The sequence below is a fragment of the Myxine glutinosa genome, chromosome 1, assembly GCF_964187855.1.
Source record: "Myxine glutinosa chromosome 1, kmMyxGlut1.1, whole genome shotgun sequence".
NCBI classification, from domain to species: domain Eukaryota; kingdom Metazoa; phylum Chordata; class Myxini; order Myxiniformes; family Myxinidae; genus Myxine; species Myxine glutinosa.
The window spans coordinates 23,128,719-23,146,155 of NC_136261.1; the positions used below are offsets into that span (position 1 = coordinate 23,128,719).

General features: G+C 41.3%; 1 protein-coding gene across 5 annotated transcripts in view; it reads left to right on the forward strand.

Annotated features, from left to right (window-relative positions):
• Positions 1-16,902, forward strand: part of AP3D1 (adaptor related protein complex 3 subunit delta 1) — a 100,133-nt gene extending 83,231 nt beyond the window's left edge. For all 5 annotated transcript variants that reach the window (XM_068108314.2, XM_078767853.1, XM_068108307.2 and 2 more), the window contains 5 exons: positions 63-151; positions 1,093-1,178; positions 1,404-1,525; positions 6,016-6,098; positions 15,176-16,902. In XM_068108314.2, the coding sequence (XP_067964415.2) occupies positions 63-151; positions 1,093-1,178; positions 1,404-1,525; positions 6,016-6,098; positions 15,176-15,271 (476 nt within the window). In that variant the 3' untranslated portion in view covers positions 15,272-16,902. The remainder of the gene's footprint in view (positions 1-62; positions 152-1,092; positions 1,179-1,403; positions 1,526-6,015; positions 6,099-15,175) is intronic.
• The last annotated feature ends 535 nt before the right edge of the window (positions 16,903-17,437 follow it).

Consider the following 17,437-nt stretch of genomic DNA (forward strand, 5'->3'; position numbering starts at 1 on the left):
ATCAAACAAAACCATGTTAATTTATTTAAAAATAATTTGGGGGACAATTTTCCTTGCTCCAGGTGTTTCCAATGAAGCCCATTTTACCTTCACCGTCCAGAGCATTGTGATGCCTCAGAAGCTGAAGGGGACCATGTCCTACATTGTTAAGGTAAGCTTAATTGTTGTGTAACATGATTAGCAACACTTAAATGCCATCCTCACGTGCTCTACCCACCTAATATTTAATGTACACTCTTCAGCACTTTACCAGTGTATTTGCTTTATCAACTAACAGGTTAATACATGCCACCAACTGTAAAATCCACAGAACATGTCTGCGTTGTGAATGCATTGTGGACGTCTGTATTTTTTTTGATTTTTTTTTTGCAAAACTTCATTGAGTAAAGAAGGAAAGTTAAAATTCAGCCAAACAGTTGTTAAAAAAAAGTCGTTGAACAATTGTTTTTTTTTCCACTTGCTACGTTTATTTTGTTTAGTTGCATTCCAAGGGATAGGCTAACCCCCTATTGTAAGCACTCCGATGTCTAGCATGGAAAATGGCCTGAAAATGCCTGTTGTTGTTGTTGTTGTTGTTGTTGTTGTTGTTGCATTCCAAGGGATGTATCAGGTAATGTTTTATCTGCATAAGCTTAAGAGTCATACACAGGTAGTGGACAAAAAAATGGAAACGCCTGAGTAAATGACAGACACCAAGTAACTGTTTTCACACAGGTGTGGCTCATGTGTTAATTGAGCAAATAACATCCCAGCATGCTTAGGATCATGGATAAAAATGCTGCACAGGCCTGGTTGCATATAATTATGGTTAGCACGAGGAGACCCCCCCACCCCCCTCCCAATGCCCCCTTCCACAGAGCATGTGTGGTCACCCAATGGTTTGATGAACATGACACCTATGTTATCCATATGTCATGGCCTTCTCAAAAACAAAGCCAGCAGACATTCTTGTTAATTTGAATAGTAACAGTTAATTTTGAATGATTTTTATTTATTTATTATTGAGCGATTGCTTCAACTCTATTGGTATTTGTTTTCTAATGTGATGGTTAAATTTCAAAAAATATATGGTGTGTTCTTAAAACCCTTTAGTTGGAAGAGGAATCTCGGCAGGAAAAGATTGACTTCACTCTGCTCTTCTCCTGCTCTTCTTACCTCCTCTCTACGCACCTGAACAGGTATGTTACTTTCAACAATATACTCCAAAGTGTTTGCTCAATTGTGAATTCAAAGTGTTTGCAGTTCCATTCCTCTTGGCAGTCGACACTGCTTCCATCTGTGTCATGATGGAGTTCAAATCACATGATGGAATATCATACAATTAAAATAATAAATGATGACCAATACACTAACAATAGCACAACAAAAACCCACGATCAAACTATGGTCGTTTGCCTGTGCAGTGATGATTTTGGAACGCTGTTAGCTGAGGAGGAATTGGCTACCAGCTCGGTGAGGACAGGCACAGGAGATGTCACATTCCCGCAGGTCCTATCACGTTTATGCAGTTTCCACCACCTGACAGGTAAATCCATTTCCTTTGGGATTGAGATGCAATGCAGCTGATTGTATAAATCAAAATGAGCAAACACTACATTATAACGATTGTATCAGTCATCGGAGTGCTTACAATCATTGAAGGGCAGTTGGTATGTTATTTTAAATACGCATTTATAATTATTTTTCAAATCGAGCAATGTTTGCTGGTATTTTAGCTGCATTTCTGTATGTACACAATCCCACATTGCACTTTTCCTTAGGCTTATTACTCCCGCCAGGGAGTAATGCATTCACGTGTGTGTGTGTGTGTGTGTGTGTGTTCGTGTGTTTGTGAAAAAGATTTTTTTTTTTTTTTTTTTTTTTTTTGTATACTGAATCGAGGCTCGTGAATGTGCTGACATTTACTTCACAAACAAATCAACCAGACAAACAAAATATATAAAAAGAGGGAGCGGAAAAACAAGATGGGGAGAGAAGGGGAAGCACACAAACACAACATTTGAGAGCAGGGAGATGTGTGGAAGGGAGAGGGCTTGGGGGGCGGAGGCGTGGGAAGGGGGGGGGGGGGGGGAGGGAGAAGTATAAAACACAAGGACACCAAGGACTTCCAGGACAGAAGTTGGTATTTCAAAAAAGTGGAATTGGGGTGAAATTAGCAGGGGTAGAAAAGATCAAGGTTTTGGATGATGGGGGAAGATAAGAGATGGTGGTGAACAGCTGTTTTAAAGACCTGGAGGGTGGAGTGGGATTGAAGAGAGTGAGGGAGTTTGTTCCAGAGGCGGGAGAAAAGAGGAATGAAGGAGTGAAGGTGAGCAGAGAGTCTTGATTTTGGCAGTTTGACCATAAGAGGGTTGCAGGCAGATCTTGTGCGACCGGTAGGAATATTTGCGGGACAGAGCCCAGAGAGAGCTGGGGGGGCAAGGCCAGAGAGGAGTCGGTAGAAGACGGAAAGACCACCAACCTGCCTGCGGTGAGTGAGTGAGAGGCCCTTGGAGTTAGCTTCATCGCGGGAGATTCCAATGATTCTGAATGCTTTGGTTTCAACAGCGTGAAGACGAGCTAGGTGTGAGGCAGGAGCACCAGCCCAGAGGCGAGAGCAGTATTCCATTGAGCTGCGGATGAAAGCCTTGTATGTGGTGAGGAGCTCAGGTGTGCCAAGGAAGGACTTTGCACGACGGAGGATGCCCAGTCGGCGACTGGCTTTGGAGGCCAGATTTGAAATGTGGTTTTCCCAGGAAAGATCATGGCAGATAGTGAGACCCAAAAGCTTGAGTGACAGAACTTCTTGGAGAGGATTATTCAGAAAGTGGATGGGAGGGTTGTCCAGTCGGTCTTTTCGGAGAGACATCGTAAGAGTGTGAGATTTGTCAGGATTGAAAGACATGTTCCACTTGTTTGCCCAGTCTGTGATTTTGTCCAGGTCTGCAGAGAGTGAGGAGGCTGCAGACTGCCGATCTGAGGGATGAAGAATGGAGCGACAGAGAGTAGAGTCATCAGCAAGGAGATGCAGAGGATTTTCAAGAGAGTCAGAGAGACCATTGATGAAGACCAGAAAAAGCACAGGGCCCAGAACACTGCCTTGTGGAACTCCAGCCTGAACAGGAAGAGGAGATGAGAGAAACCCATTCAGGGCCACACGTTGACTACGACTAGAGAGGAGGTCCGCCAGCCATGCGTGGAGATTTCCATGGATACCAAAAGAGGAGAGTTTGGTGAGCAGAGCGGGGTGCCAGACCGTATCGAAGGCACGTGATATGTCAAGGGAGACTGCTCTAATTTCCTGTTTGGCATTGAGGACCTCCATCCATTGTTGAGAAAGCAGAAGCAGCATGTCCAGAGTAGAGTGTCCAGGTCTGAAACCAAATTGATGATCAGAGATCAAGCCATTGGAGAAGAGGAAAGATTTCATATCTGAAGCAATGTTGGATTCCATGACTTTGCTGATAATTGGGAGAAAGCTGATTGGTCTGTAGTTGCTGGGATTTGTTTTTGCACCTTTTTTGTGCAAAGCGGTGATGTTGGCAGATTTCCAAGCAGATGGAAGATGACCTTGAGCAAAAGAGAGGGTGAAGAGAACAGAGAGAGGGAGTGAAAGAGCGGAAGAACAGGATTTTAGGACCCGTGGGCTGATGCCGTCAGTTCCAGTTGCAGAATCCGAGTCTAGGGTTGACAGAAACTTTTCCACTATGTCAGGAGGAAAGGACACAGAGTCCAGGAGCAGCTGGGTACGACTGGGTACGGTGGGTACAGAGAGGGATGGGTTTGGGACACAAGATTTAGAGGCAAACACAGAGTTGAGGCATTCAGCTTTTTCATGTGCGGAGTCAGCCGTGTGGCCATTTGAGGTGAGGGAGGGGATGGAGGGGGAACAAACACCAGAAACAGATTTGACCAGACGCCACCAGGATTTGGAAGAGGGAGACAGATAAGAGAGTTCGGTCCTGAGAACGGAGAGATATTGTTTCCTGGCTCTCCTGAGGGTGGACACACGCTTGTTTCGGGCTTTGTGAAAGGAAATGAGATTTCCTTCCGTTGGATTTGCTTTCCAGGAGACGAAAGCAAGTTGTTTCTGGGCAATAGCCTCACCACAAGATTCCGTGTACCATGGACGGGAGGAAGGGTATGACAACAGAAGACGAGATGGGATAAATCTGTGCATGAGAGAGAGCAGTTTGCTTTGGAAGAATTCCCAGGAAGAATTTATGTCAGAGGCAGTAGAGATGGGAGACCAGAAGACCAGATATCTAGAAAAGTTCTGAACGGATTTGGATGAAAATTGGTGGGATGATTGCCCTTGGGATAAGGAAGAATTGATTAGTTTTTGGTGAAGCTCAGGATATTATTCCCGATCCAGGAATTTTTTGAAGGATTTTTTACCATTGGAAGATAGGGCTCATTTTAAAAAAACATTATCTTCTATATATTCTATATTTAACATTGTGATATGAAAATAGTTTTCATATTTGTTGTAAATATAGTTTAAACTTGTGGTTATGCGTTAGAGCGATGTATTTTTTTAGCAGCGTCATCTTCAATGTTCATTTTTTAAAATTATAATAAAGACATATTCTGTCATTTTAAAACCACCAATGTGTGTATTAGGTTTCCCAGTTTCATAAAATGTATCGTTTGATACGTATCATGCTTTAAAACTGTTTTTTTTTTTTTAACCTCAGAAGAGATATCAACATTTAGCTCAGCGAATGTCAATCGCGGTGTCAGTATTTGATGAACTTATAAAGACTTAGTTCCAGATTTGTCAATGGCTGAGGTATATTAACAAACAAATAAAACAGATTTGGCAAAATTCCAACTTTTTAAAAAAAGATCGCATATTCACCCAGGGTAGTGAGAGCCTGAAGAAGAAGATACCTCGCATGGGCTTCCCAGACCAAATAAATAATTCTGGTTCTGGCTCTGCGATTTTCAGGTTTATTACTCCTGCTAGGGAGTAACGCATTCGATCGTGTGTGTGTGTGTTCGTGTGTTTGTGAACAAGATATTTGGAAAAGTTCTGAACGGATTTGGATGAAAGTTGGTGGGATGATTGCCCTTGGGATAAGGAAGAATTGATTAGTTTTTGGTGAAGCTCAGGATATTATTCCAGATCCAGGAATTTTTTTGGGAAAGATTTTTTTCTGTTTTACTGCATTAAAGCTTTTATTCTTATTCTTAAATGATGTTTTTCTCCTCTAATTCCGAGATATATCAAAATAAATTCTCTGACAGTTAGGGCTTACTTTCTTTTTCATTTATTGTTTTGTGGAGAGGGGATATTAAACAAAACGTATTATTCCAACTAAACCCACGGTGGGAGTATGCACTCTACTGAGTGGTGTTCTAGTCATTGATATGGTTTTAATGGACAAATTAAGATTTTTTATTTATTTTGCAGATACAGTTACTTCAGTATAAACTTGACCCATAAAAATATTTTGAGAGAAATATCCAGCAACTGGTAGGAGGATGGGGGATTGGGGAGGGATTGGATACAAAGTCTAGGTTCATGGAAGATCTAGAGTCTAGAGTCTCGACTGTAGAACAACAGAACAAAACATAACCTGGAAATAATCCAGTGGAAGTGGTAAAACACGCCAATAGCATGTTAGAGGGACACAACAAAGCTACACAGAGGAAGAATGGACGAGGGGATGAATGAGAGCAAGGGAAGGGGGAAGAGTACAGGTAATCCAGGTAAAAGTACAATAATGACACAAAATGTTATTTTGCCTCCAGGTGATTGTATGTACAAGCTACTCAATGCACCTTATGTCGTTGTTTAAAAATGGCAAAGGTTCATTTTGGATACTTGTTCAAAGTCTTTAAAATTCTTAGTCATTTTGCTTTTGAAGGCCGTATTCTCAAGTATAAAATTTTGAAGGTCGTATTCTCAAGTTAATTTTTAAACCTCATTTTGAAAGTTGAATCTAATCTGTGTATTTTGAAGTGTTAAATGACCTTTGAGGTAAACTGTCTTGTGTTCTTGAGTAATTGCTATTGCTTATATTCCGACAGTGGTAGAACGAATGGCATCTTGTTCCTCCCTGTATGCAAAGTCCATCCAAGGTCACCACATCTGCCTGCTCGTCAAACTACTGGTAAAGGTTTATTGCAAATAATGTTATGGTAGAGTATAACATCACAGCTTTAAAACAACAGATTGCATTTGAACAACAACAGTTCACTTTCCATTGTTAGTATTAAATTACCCATCTGCCTCCTCTCCCTTCCCCCCACCCCCCAACCATGCTGATCAGGAAAAAAAAAATCGCACCCATGTCCGAAGGAAGCGATTTCGTTTGGTATTTTTAATATGAAATGGGCAAAGCCTAGAAACGAACAAAACCCATTATAACTACCCTTTTGAATCCTATAGAATTACCCTTTATAACCCTCTAGAATTACCCTATAGAACCCTTCAGAATTGCTCTTTAGAACCCATCAGAATTACCCTTTAGAACCCTCTAGAATTACCCTTTAGAACGGTCTAGAATTATCCTTTAGAATTCTTCAGAATTACCCTTTATAACCCTTCAGAATTACCCTTTGGAACCCTTCAGAATTACCCTTTTGAACCTTCTAGAAATACCCTTTAGAACCCTCTGGAATTACCCTTTAGAACCCTTCAGAATTGCACTTTAGAATCCTCTAGAATTACCCTGAAGAATTCTCTAGAATTACCCCCTTAGAACCCATCAGAATTACCCATTATAACCCTTCAGAATTACCCTTTAGAACCCTTCAGAATTACATGTGAGAACCCTCTAGAATTACCCTTTAGAACCCTTTAGAACCCTTTAGAATTACCCTTTAGAACCCTTCAGAATCTTTCAGAATTGCCCTTTAGAACACATTAGAATTACCCTCTAAAATCCTCTAGAATTACCCTTTAGAACCACCAGAATTACCCTTTAGAACCCTCTAGAATTACCCTTTAGAACCCACCAAAATTACCCTTTAGAACCGTCTATAATAACCCTTTAGAACCTCTAGAATTACCCTTAAGAACCCATCAGAATTACCCTTTAGAACTCTCTAGAATTACCCTTTAGAACCTCTATAATTACCCTTTAGAACCCTTCAGAATTACACTTTAGAACTCTCTAGAATTACCCTTTAGAACCAACAGAATTACCCTTTAGAACCAACATAATTACCCTTTAGAACCAACAGAATTACCCTTTAGAACCCTCAAGAATTACCCTTTATAACCCTCTGGAATTACCCTTCAGAACTCTTCAGAATTACCCTTTGGAATCCTTCAGAATTACCCTTTAGAACCCTCAAGAATTACCCTTTATAACCCTCTGGAATTACCCTTCAGAACTCTTCAGAATTACCCTTTGGAATCCTTCAGAATTGCACTTTAGAACCCTCTAGAATTACACTTTAGAACCCTGTAGGATTAAACACGGTGGGGTAGAAAGGTTTTTCTTCATTTTTTATGGACAGGACATAGCCAAATATTGAAGTGGTTTCACCACTTTAAAATAATAGTCTCTTGGACCAGAACTCTACTATAGTTTGTCAAGTTTCATGGCGATGCATCAACCTGCAGTTAAATTGTATAGAAAAGTACATCGCAGGTAGGTCAGTGGTCTCTGTTTTCTACCATTTATTATCCAACATTGCTCCCTCCCCTTTCTCAGTCTTCCGACCCTCCCAAGTAACTCCAAGATGCACGCATATGTAAATCATTGCCTGGAACGCTTGCCAGTTCCTTGAGCAATTCAATGTTGAATCCACTCACGAGCGCAGGCAAAATTATCCAAATAACAAACAAGCTTGCACTCACCAATTACGTTTGGTTCATTCCTTTAAATCCCAATCGTATGTATCCATCCTTACTACGCCATCTCAAAATGCCTCCCGTAAAGTCAGGAAAGTCGTACACGGCAGCTTTTAAGTTCAAAATTGTTGGTTCGCTGAGGAAAATGGTGGGATTATGGCTGCACACAGGAAATACGGTGTCGGTGAGAAATGTGTCCTGGCCTGACAAAATGTAATGTGCTTTGAGCCAATGCTGATGATTCTGCAGCTTGTTTTATATACTGTACCTATACATGATAACAAACATGTTGAAAAATGATTTACATTCCTAATTTATCCAAAAGGTCGTCTCATAGCGTAGTTCAAATAATATGGACAAAGCAGCTCGTGAATATTGTCGTGTCCCCGAGGTTAAGACCCCTGGGTGACGAATGACCAAAACGATGCTTTAACTCCGAGGCGTATTTTGAAACTTGGCGGAATTATCTTTTCGCGCGCGCAGGAAGGTTCGAAGTCTTACCTGATCGGACAGCCGCCACGGGGTTTAATGACTCAACGCACAAACACAAATACGAGACAGCAGAATTCACAATACAACAATGAAATGCAAAAATAAAGGATTAAATGAAAATATAGCACGGAAATAAAATGAATAGTGAGTAAATGTATAATCCTACTGTGAGACATCTCCACGAGACACATATACAGACAAGGGGAAAACTAAAGTAAAAATAAATAATGGCTTTTTTTATGGTGCCGGCACTTATCTCTCTCAACGAGGTCGTTGAAGGAAATGGCAGTGCAAGGTGGCCCGAAGCCGCTCCAACAATGGCGCGGAGTCGCTCTTCACAGCGCCACGTACGTGAGGTGCCAAGAGCTTCACAAGCTGTCGCCCTTACCTTCTCCTCACGGGCAAACAGGCCACAAAGGCTAACACCGCTCTTTCTCAGCACCAGCGCCCCAAACCAGAAACAGCGCAGCCGAGCGACCCGAAAAGACTAAGAGACCAAGCGTGTCTGCTCGCCACCAACCCAGAACAGACAGAGAGACAGAGAGAGAAACTCACCCTCCTCTCTTCACGCTGACGTCACACTCGAACCAATCCCCACGCCCCACCACTTCAGTCTATAGCCATGACCAATCGTTTCCCTTTGGGGCGGGGCCTCACGGCCTTTCTTGATGCCCATCGAGAATGTTCGGGGGCGGGAGTCCCTTGCCGATTGGCAAATGTGTTGGGTTTCTGTCAGGCTTGTCGGTGTGGTTGTGGCAATGTGCCGATTGCTTGGCTGGGCGAGTGACTTTTGTAAGAACAAAGGGAAAATTACAGGAGGCATCACACTGGGGATTATTAACCATAAGCCCTATTTAACTAGCACAAAACCACTGTCCTTTTGGCAACATGCAAATGCTCTTACCCGCACAGTTGGCCTAATTAATACAGAGATTCTTATTTTTCGCGGCATATGGTCCATTCTAAACTCCATTCTAAACTATACATTCCTGACTTTACTAAGGTATTTCATCTCCTACCCCCACAAATGTAACAATATTCATGACCCTGAAAGTACCACAGACAACGATATTTATTTAATATTTAAAAGTAGGTTTTCATTTTTCAATTGGCATTATTGGATCGGATTGCCTGATTTGTAAATCCTTCTCTTTTGTCTGTAAATACTGTTTTCCAAAATTGAATTAAATGTTTCACAGTTGTGTGCATTTGGAATTACCATGTAGAATTACTAATTGGTGCTTTAAAAGCAAAAAAATTTTTTAATGTCCTACAGTTTTTTTGGGGGGGGGGGGGGGGGGGGTTTTACAAGATCGAGGCTCGTGAAAGAGCTTACATTTATCACACAAAAAAATCAAACGGACATAAAACATTTAATAAGGGGAGCGGTAGACAAGATGGGGAGAGAAGGGGAAGCACACAAACACAACATATGAGAGCAGGGACATCGGGAGATCTGTTGGAGGGAGAGGGCTTGGGGGGAGGAGGGTTGGGAAGGGGTGGGAGAAGGGGGGGGGGGGGGACACATGGACATTGCTAGGACTTCCAGAAAAGAAGTCGGAATTTCAGAGTATACCCGACCAACTTGTCTTGCTGTCACAGATCTGCTTATTTTTGCAGCCCCAAGTACGTTATTCACATCTGGCTGTTGAAAAAAAAAATCATTTGGTTCTACTTCAACAAAGTAGTTTTTTAATTTTCGTAAAATAAAGACATTTTTGGTTCAATCAACCCGAGTGCTTGAGTAAATTGTTTTACAAGCTTTGAAGAGTAATTAATTAATAACGAGCAGAAACCCACGGAACTTCCACGTAGTATCCCTTGCTCGAGAGAATTCCACATACATGGGAGAAAACAGGTTGAGGTCAGTAAATGCCAACCTTATCCAATTTATGGCCTTGAGCTTTGTTGGATGTCAGAGTATACAATACGTATTGGAACCTGCATTTTATTGTAAAAACCACTCCTTCATCAATTCTAGCAATAGAGAGGTACTGAATCTTGGACTGATTAGTTTGATTATAGCAGGGATTAGATAAAATTATGCTAGAAATCTGAATCTGCTAAAAACAGAAATCAGATGGTGAATCCAGCCAGGATTCAGGTGTCTGCTACACCTGGATAACCAACAACACAGAATATGCATCAGTCAGTACACTGAGCAGAAAGGCCGTCACAATGACGGGCGACTGTTCTGTATTTCCGCACAATACATTCGACCGGTTCGGCGTTTCACACTATTTCAAGGCATGCCTTGAAAAGTCGGGATAAAGGCAAAAAAATAAAACAAACAACTCGGTTTATTTCGCCGGTGTGTAGCATCGTTCAGTCAAAAGGCCGTCAAAATGACGGGTTGAAGTTGTTTTATTAAAAACTTGAAAAAAACACTATGTAGCAGCAACATGCATTACCTCCAAGACTATGTTCTTTCCTCTACCTGTGTTGTAATCAAAATGTACCTTTCTTTTATGATATAAGACGTGTGGATCGGTCTTGAAATGTACATAGTCTGAAGTCCTCTTGAGTGTGAGTGCAACTTAAAGCAGTTACCTTATATTACCATCTTTATTTGCGTGGTGTATAGGCAACAGACAGCTGCCCCGTTCACTCCCGATACAAAAAACTCTGTTTATGTAGATGAAGCAAAAGCATGCCTACTGCTCATGTGCGTATACTGTATAATACATCATGGTTATATAGCTCGGATAGTTTACAATTGCACTGGCATATAGGCTGACATCAGGGGCCTGAAACCTGAGGCCGATACGGACTGTGTCCTTTACAAGGCCTGTGACGTTTATCAGCTCCAATCCTTCCGTATTTGATTATCCTTTTTTTAGTCGCTCTTTGGTTGTTTTACACTGATCGGAAAACTTGTAGTGGCGTGGTGATTGTGAAACAACAGCAACACACAACACCATCAGTCAGTGTGCAGGGGGCGGAGCACAAGCATTATAGTGTTGGAGCGTATGTCACTGTATTGGGGCCCGTGGGCATTTTGTGAACATTTTGTTTTCTTTGTTGGGATTTGTTATTTAGACCTAGCTGAATAATTTAAAATATGGCGCCAATTTTCTAATGCATATTTTCGACCATTTTTATGCAGATTAAAGATTACGTCATAATACCTATTGTATAGGACTAGGACCATATGCTCCTGTTATTGTTCTTGAACACTTCATAGTTTTAAACATTTTAATGCTTCCTTTTGGTAGTTGTTATTTAGAATACGTTTAGCCACTAAAAAATAGTAATTGAAATCAAATTGCCTAATTTTAACCCTTTGTATGCAAATTGCATTTGATGTAATAAAACCCATTGGACAAGTTCATACATGAGCGTCAATTGTTCTTTGAGTATTTAAACGTTTCAATAATTTTTTGGGTTTAAAGAGTACATCTTGCTTCTATCGAAGATAGAACAAATACTTTGATTATGCAAATTACATTTGGGATAGGAATGTACATTTGAACAATCTACTAGTTTGTACCCATACCTGCGTTTATAAGTTAAATGTGGAGATCTCCATCGTTGCTCTCGTCTTCATCGCCAGCATTCCTCAATAGTTCGTTTCTGTTCTCACAGTTTTTTTCACAAGCGATGTGTTGCTTTCCTGTGCCCAATCGTACCAACGACTGTCCTATCGCCCATGCGAAATCATCTTTCTGTGAAGCTTCTGTTACATCGATTGATGGATTTATATTCATAGGATCATACTTGGGACACGGAGGATGTGTATTAGCAGGAACGTGACAAGGCAACAACTCTGTAGTAAGGCCTGGACCAAGCGGAAGTGATCTGGCTGTGGGAGTCTCATTCACGTCAACTGTTACAGCACTGGTAGCTTCAGTAGTTCGTTGGTACACCACCATTGCTGGAGCATGCAGGGTGCCTTTTCCCTCTGGGGTATCTTCTGAAAAGTCTGAATTGTCAGCAGCAAAGAAGATGAATTCATTTCTAACAAGACTTGGTGGCACATATACATCATATTCAGCAGAACGGTTCAGAACAGCCTGTGCTAGTTGCGTTTCAATGCGCAATATACGGTCATAGTCTACAGACAAGCCGAGATGGTGAAGATAGTGTATTAATGTTTTGCTTCTAGTTCTTTGGTGAACAAAGATGCCAGTTCCAACTTGGACAGGGTACTCCCGCCGATGGCGAAATGAAGCTTCTTCTCCTGTTGATTCTGGCCAGTAGCGCACCTGTCTGTCAGATTTTGCTTCATACATAATGTTGTGCTATCGTTGATGCTTTCTGATTTGCGTAATTTCTGCGCTTTTCAGTTGGGAGCTCAGTTGCCACGCCTCTCATAATCCATTGGAGAAATGTAAGAAGCCTTGTCGGAATGTTTGCACTTAAATCTGACCCTAGTGTGCCATCAAAAGACCAACGTGGGGCGTCAAGAATGTCCTTTCGCAGAACTTTGGCACAGTTGAAGATCATTTTCATGTCATCGATGATATTGGATTCACAGAGAGCTGCTTCAATTGCGGCTATCTTAGCTGCACTGAAACAGAACCGATCTGACTCATTTCGACGTGTGGCAGGGATAAAGTCAATGCCCTCAATATTTTCTGTGAGCAAACGTCGCGTGCTTTTACGACTAGGCGTAATCTCGCAGTTATGTTCTTCTAAGATCGTCAGGTAAGCTGTATGCGCAGCATCCATCGACAGTATCTTACTCTTTTCAAGCAAATCTCGTATGATATCAAGATATTCCACCTTGGCAGTAACCTCTTTCTCATTTATCGGCTGTTTCTTAGAGGCGGTACCAGAACTTGAACATCCAGAACCATGAGCAACCTGACTTTGCCAGCAAATTCGATGATATTTCACATCTATGGAGAGTGTATCTTCGGAATGAATAGCACTACTTAGGTACACTTTGTAGATATCTTTGTCACAATTTTTCACGTAATCATGAAGCTGCTTTCCACGGCTTGCACTCTGTATAGCATGGACAGGTTCTTTCTCTTTATGCGTTTGACAAAAAAGCATAGATTCTTGTCATATCTAGCAGTGAACGAACGGGAAGGGCGCTGTTTATATGAAGATCCTGCAGGCTCAAATTATTGAGGGGATGACGAAGTCGATGGCCGCCCTGATGTCCGCAATAGTACGTTGACGTTCTTGGAAGTGAGTGCTTTTTGATATCTTCTTTTGGCCCTGGAAAGTTTCTGTAAATTCACAAGATCTTTTCGACAACTGACATGATAAGTTGCACCGTCACGTTTTAGCGTATCCTCAGTGGCATTTTCCAACCGTTTACTTGCTTCATGGTGTTGGGCTAGCGGCTAGGGTGCCGGCTTAGGATCCTAGGATCCTGGGTTCGAATCCCGGTCGATCGCTGAATTAACGCCAGGGGGGTTGACTCAGCCAGTCATCCTTCCGAGGTCGGCAAATTGAGTACCAGTTCACTGGTAATTCCTTGTTTGTCGTTAAAGGCGGCAAAAAGGGTTGGCGTCAGGAAGGGCATCCGGCCGTAAAACATTGCTTCAAAAAGGGGACCGAAAAAACAACAACAACCACGGTTCCCGAAAAAGGCCAACCCCCGCTTTGCGGGGAAAAATGGCCTCTAAAGGTGTTTTTTTAAATTTTTTTACTTGCTTCATGGAAGACAATTTCACCATATTTTGCTCGGTCTGTCACATAGTGAAGAATGTTCTTTAAAGTTCCTTTATCAGGTTCCTTCACAAGCCGCTCACTAGATATTTTCTGACATATTATACACATACTGTAGTCGTTTAAAAGTTCTATCCGTGGCCGTTTCACAGGAGGACTCTCCATGGTTGAATCTCACAGTAGTAATGGTTTGCTTGGGCGTGCCTTTTATTTCTTAATTGTTCAATAGTCTTGAGATACCTGAAAGAAAGCATAAAGATTGACATCACATTTTAGGTATTGCATTTGTCATAGACAGTTACAACATTAGAAACATGAGTTGTTTTTGTAGTGATCTAACAATAATAAAGGGCTATTCAGATTTGTTAATTGTTGTGACGAAAGACCAATTCACTTATAATTATATAATAGTAATAACAGTACAAAATAAAAATCTGAGGCAAGTTTGATACATTTTCACTCGTATTAGGAGCGAAATAACTGAATACATACCATTGTCAAATTTTGGGGGCATGCCAGGGCACAGTATTTTTTCAGGCACAGTACCCTTATAGACCTACAATAAGCAGAACAATCCACAAGTATCAGCTGTTCAAATGATGAACAAGAACCAGGAATTTGTATGACCAGAGCATGGTGGTGAGTTGAACCGCGCTCCTCCCATAGACATACGTGTGCAACGCGTACCCTTATTTACATAGTTAATTATTCAGCGCTATACGATTCGGATACTTGTTTACTTTGCGAGAAATGACGTCATAATTCATTTGCATAAAAACACACTAAAACTCGCTGAAAAAAATTGGCGCCCTATTTCATTTGTTTTCTAACATCCTAAACTACAATTTCCAGCCAAGAAAGTAAAATGTTCAAGAAATGCCCACGGGAAAACAAATGCTCCAACACTTACATAAGGACGGGTGGATGAACAAGCATGTTATTATTTTTATTTAGATTAGAATTCCATACCACACATGTATGCAATATACCATGATGACAGTTAGCTGGACTGAGATTCCAACCCAGGCCAGACAGTTCAGAGGCTAGGACCACATCTCAAGGCCATCCTCCCAGCCCTGAGTACAAATAAAGGTAAATGAAATGGATCAGAATTACTTTCATCATTGCATTGGGAAAATGCTCTGGCATTGTAGCAGATGATGATCTGCTTTTATCTTGACTTGCATAAAATACCCCAATGCCACTATTACTATACTTTGTGAGCCACAAACTGCAATGATGAGTCTTCTTCTTCACTTTTCCCAACAGGACGATAAGGTTGTGTCCATTGAGGGAAAAGCGGTTGACCGTACTCTGCTTACCAATGTGCTGGAAGAAGTTAAGCAGACCCTGGCTGCCCCTTGAGCTACTTTCCACCTTGTGACACCCCTTCCTTTGGACTTTCTGTCTGTCAGTGCAGTTTTTTTTTTGGCAAGCTGTATTTGTTGAGATTATTTTGTTTGAGTTCAGTTGTCATCCTGTCTGAGGCAGAGTTTGATGGTGTGGGTGGACATGCTGCACCAGAAACTTTAATTTCTTGAGAAGCTACACCAACAACCGTTAATGGAAGTAGAGCGATTGGGATCAGCATGGGAGTGTTCTGATAGCCAGCTAAGCCATAAAGACCCAGCTCCCCAATAATGGAATGCACCTTGGTACAATATTGTCCTGATCTTGTATTTTTCGCAATTTTGTTGGTTACCGTTTGTATATCAAGCATCTTTTTGTTCTTTTCTGGAACATTCCAACCAAAGGCATCTTTCCAATCTGTTCCATCTTTATTTCTGTTTCTATATCTTGATGCATTCAACAATTGGAGGTTCAAACCCAAAAGATGCAACTCTTTTTGGTATTGGACAAAGTTAGCAAGCTGAAGTTTCGCAACACGAACGTGGTACTTGTGAACGGTCACACAAATACTCGTGAGTGTAACCATTTGTTTTGCTGGCAGGTCACAAATAGTCATACGGTTTGTAACACAACAAAGATTTTGACATCTGCACTCAACAAAATAAATGCAGTTTTTAATTTATCCCAGTTACTGCACGAGGGTGTAAATTATGCTTTCCTCCAGCACATGCCAGGTTGCTGCCTGCACCTTGCTTGGAACAAAAATCTTCCATTTCACCTTTTTTCTGATGAGGGCACCGTTTGAAATGCTTTGGAGGAGTGCTCTTTCTTGTGGTTTACAAGTGTAGTTTAAACAACTTTGGGTGATTGTTTTTATTTCTGAGCACAATGGTTTTGTTTGCAAAGTATTGTACATAAAATTGCCACCAATTTACTTGCTTGGTAATTATCCCCCTTCCTCCCCCGACAATAATTACTGTGATTCCATTGATCCTCCTCCCCCCCTTCCCCCCTCCTCTCTCTCTCTCTCTCTCTCTCTCTCTCTCTCTCTGCATGTGTACATACTGCTGTGGGCAAAATGATTTGTAAGCTTTGCTTTCTGTCTGGCTCTTTGTCATGGTGTGAATTGAACAGTATAGCTGTATGGGATGGTCCAACAAATTTTGTCCATGGAAGTCGAGTCTTGCAACTGTAGTTACGAAGCTGCAAGTCGAGATGTGCACAAATGGTTCCAACAGTATAGCTAAAGCTCCAAATAGTAAGTATTTTTTTTCTTTGCACCATTTGCATCAGACAAGAATAATTGGTACTTGAAATGTTTGTACTTTATTTTTTCCATAGTGTTACCTTTCCAACAAAACCTTACTTTCCCTTTTGTTTGTGTTGGTTTGTGATTGGATTTGCTGTTTTGTTTTTTTAACCTTTGACATTTTGAATCCAAAAGCTGTTGTGATTAATTGTACATGTGTGGTTCTCCATAAAGCAGGGCAGCCAGGAGAACTGTTTGTATCAAGATTGTTGTAATTGTCAAACGGGACCGATTTTGGATGCATTTTGGGAATCCTGTGTGCCGTGCATTTGCCCGTGGCTCATACGGTGCATTGTTGCTGTACGAATGTGAAATAAAATGAATATGAATGAATATATATGGCTCTCCAGATCTACATTAATTATACAAAACAGTTTAAAATAATTCTTCCAGCGCTGTTTTTATTTTTAAGAATGCCTTTTTAACTCAACTGGACTCCCGTCCAGTTGAGTTCATCACATACTGAACCTTCCGGCGTCCGTCGTCTGTCGTCGTTGTCTGTCGTCCGTTAACTTTTCGACATTAACACTCCAGCATCCACAAATATCAACCGATTCTGATCAAACTTGACATGCAGCATCCTTACCCCAAGGACCAGGTTGGTATTACATTTCAGCCCGATCCGTTGAAAAATGGCGGACTTAGGCGACCATTTTGTTTTTGGTCATGAAAACGACGTTAGCATTCTAGCGTCCACAAATATTAACAGATTTTGATCAAACTTAGAATGTTTAACCCTTACCACACAAGGTAGGTTGCTATTGCATTCCAACCCGATCCGTCACAAAATGGCCGCTATAGGCCGCCATATTGTTTTCAGCTCCGAAACGACATTAAGACTTTAACGTCCACAAATATTTATGGATTTTGAT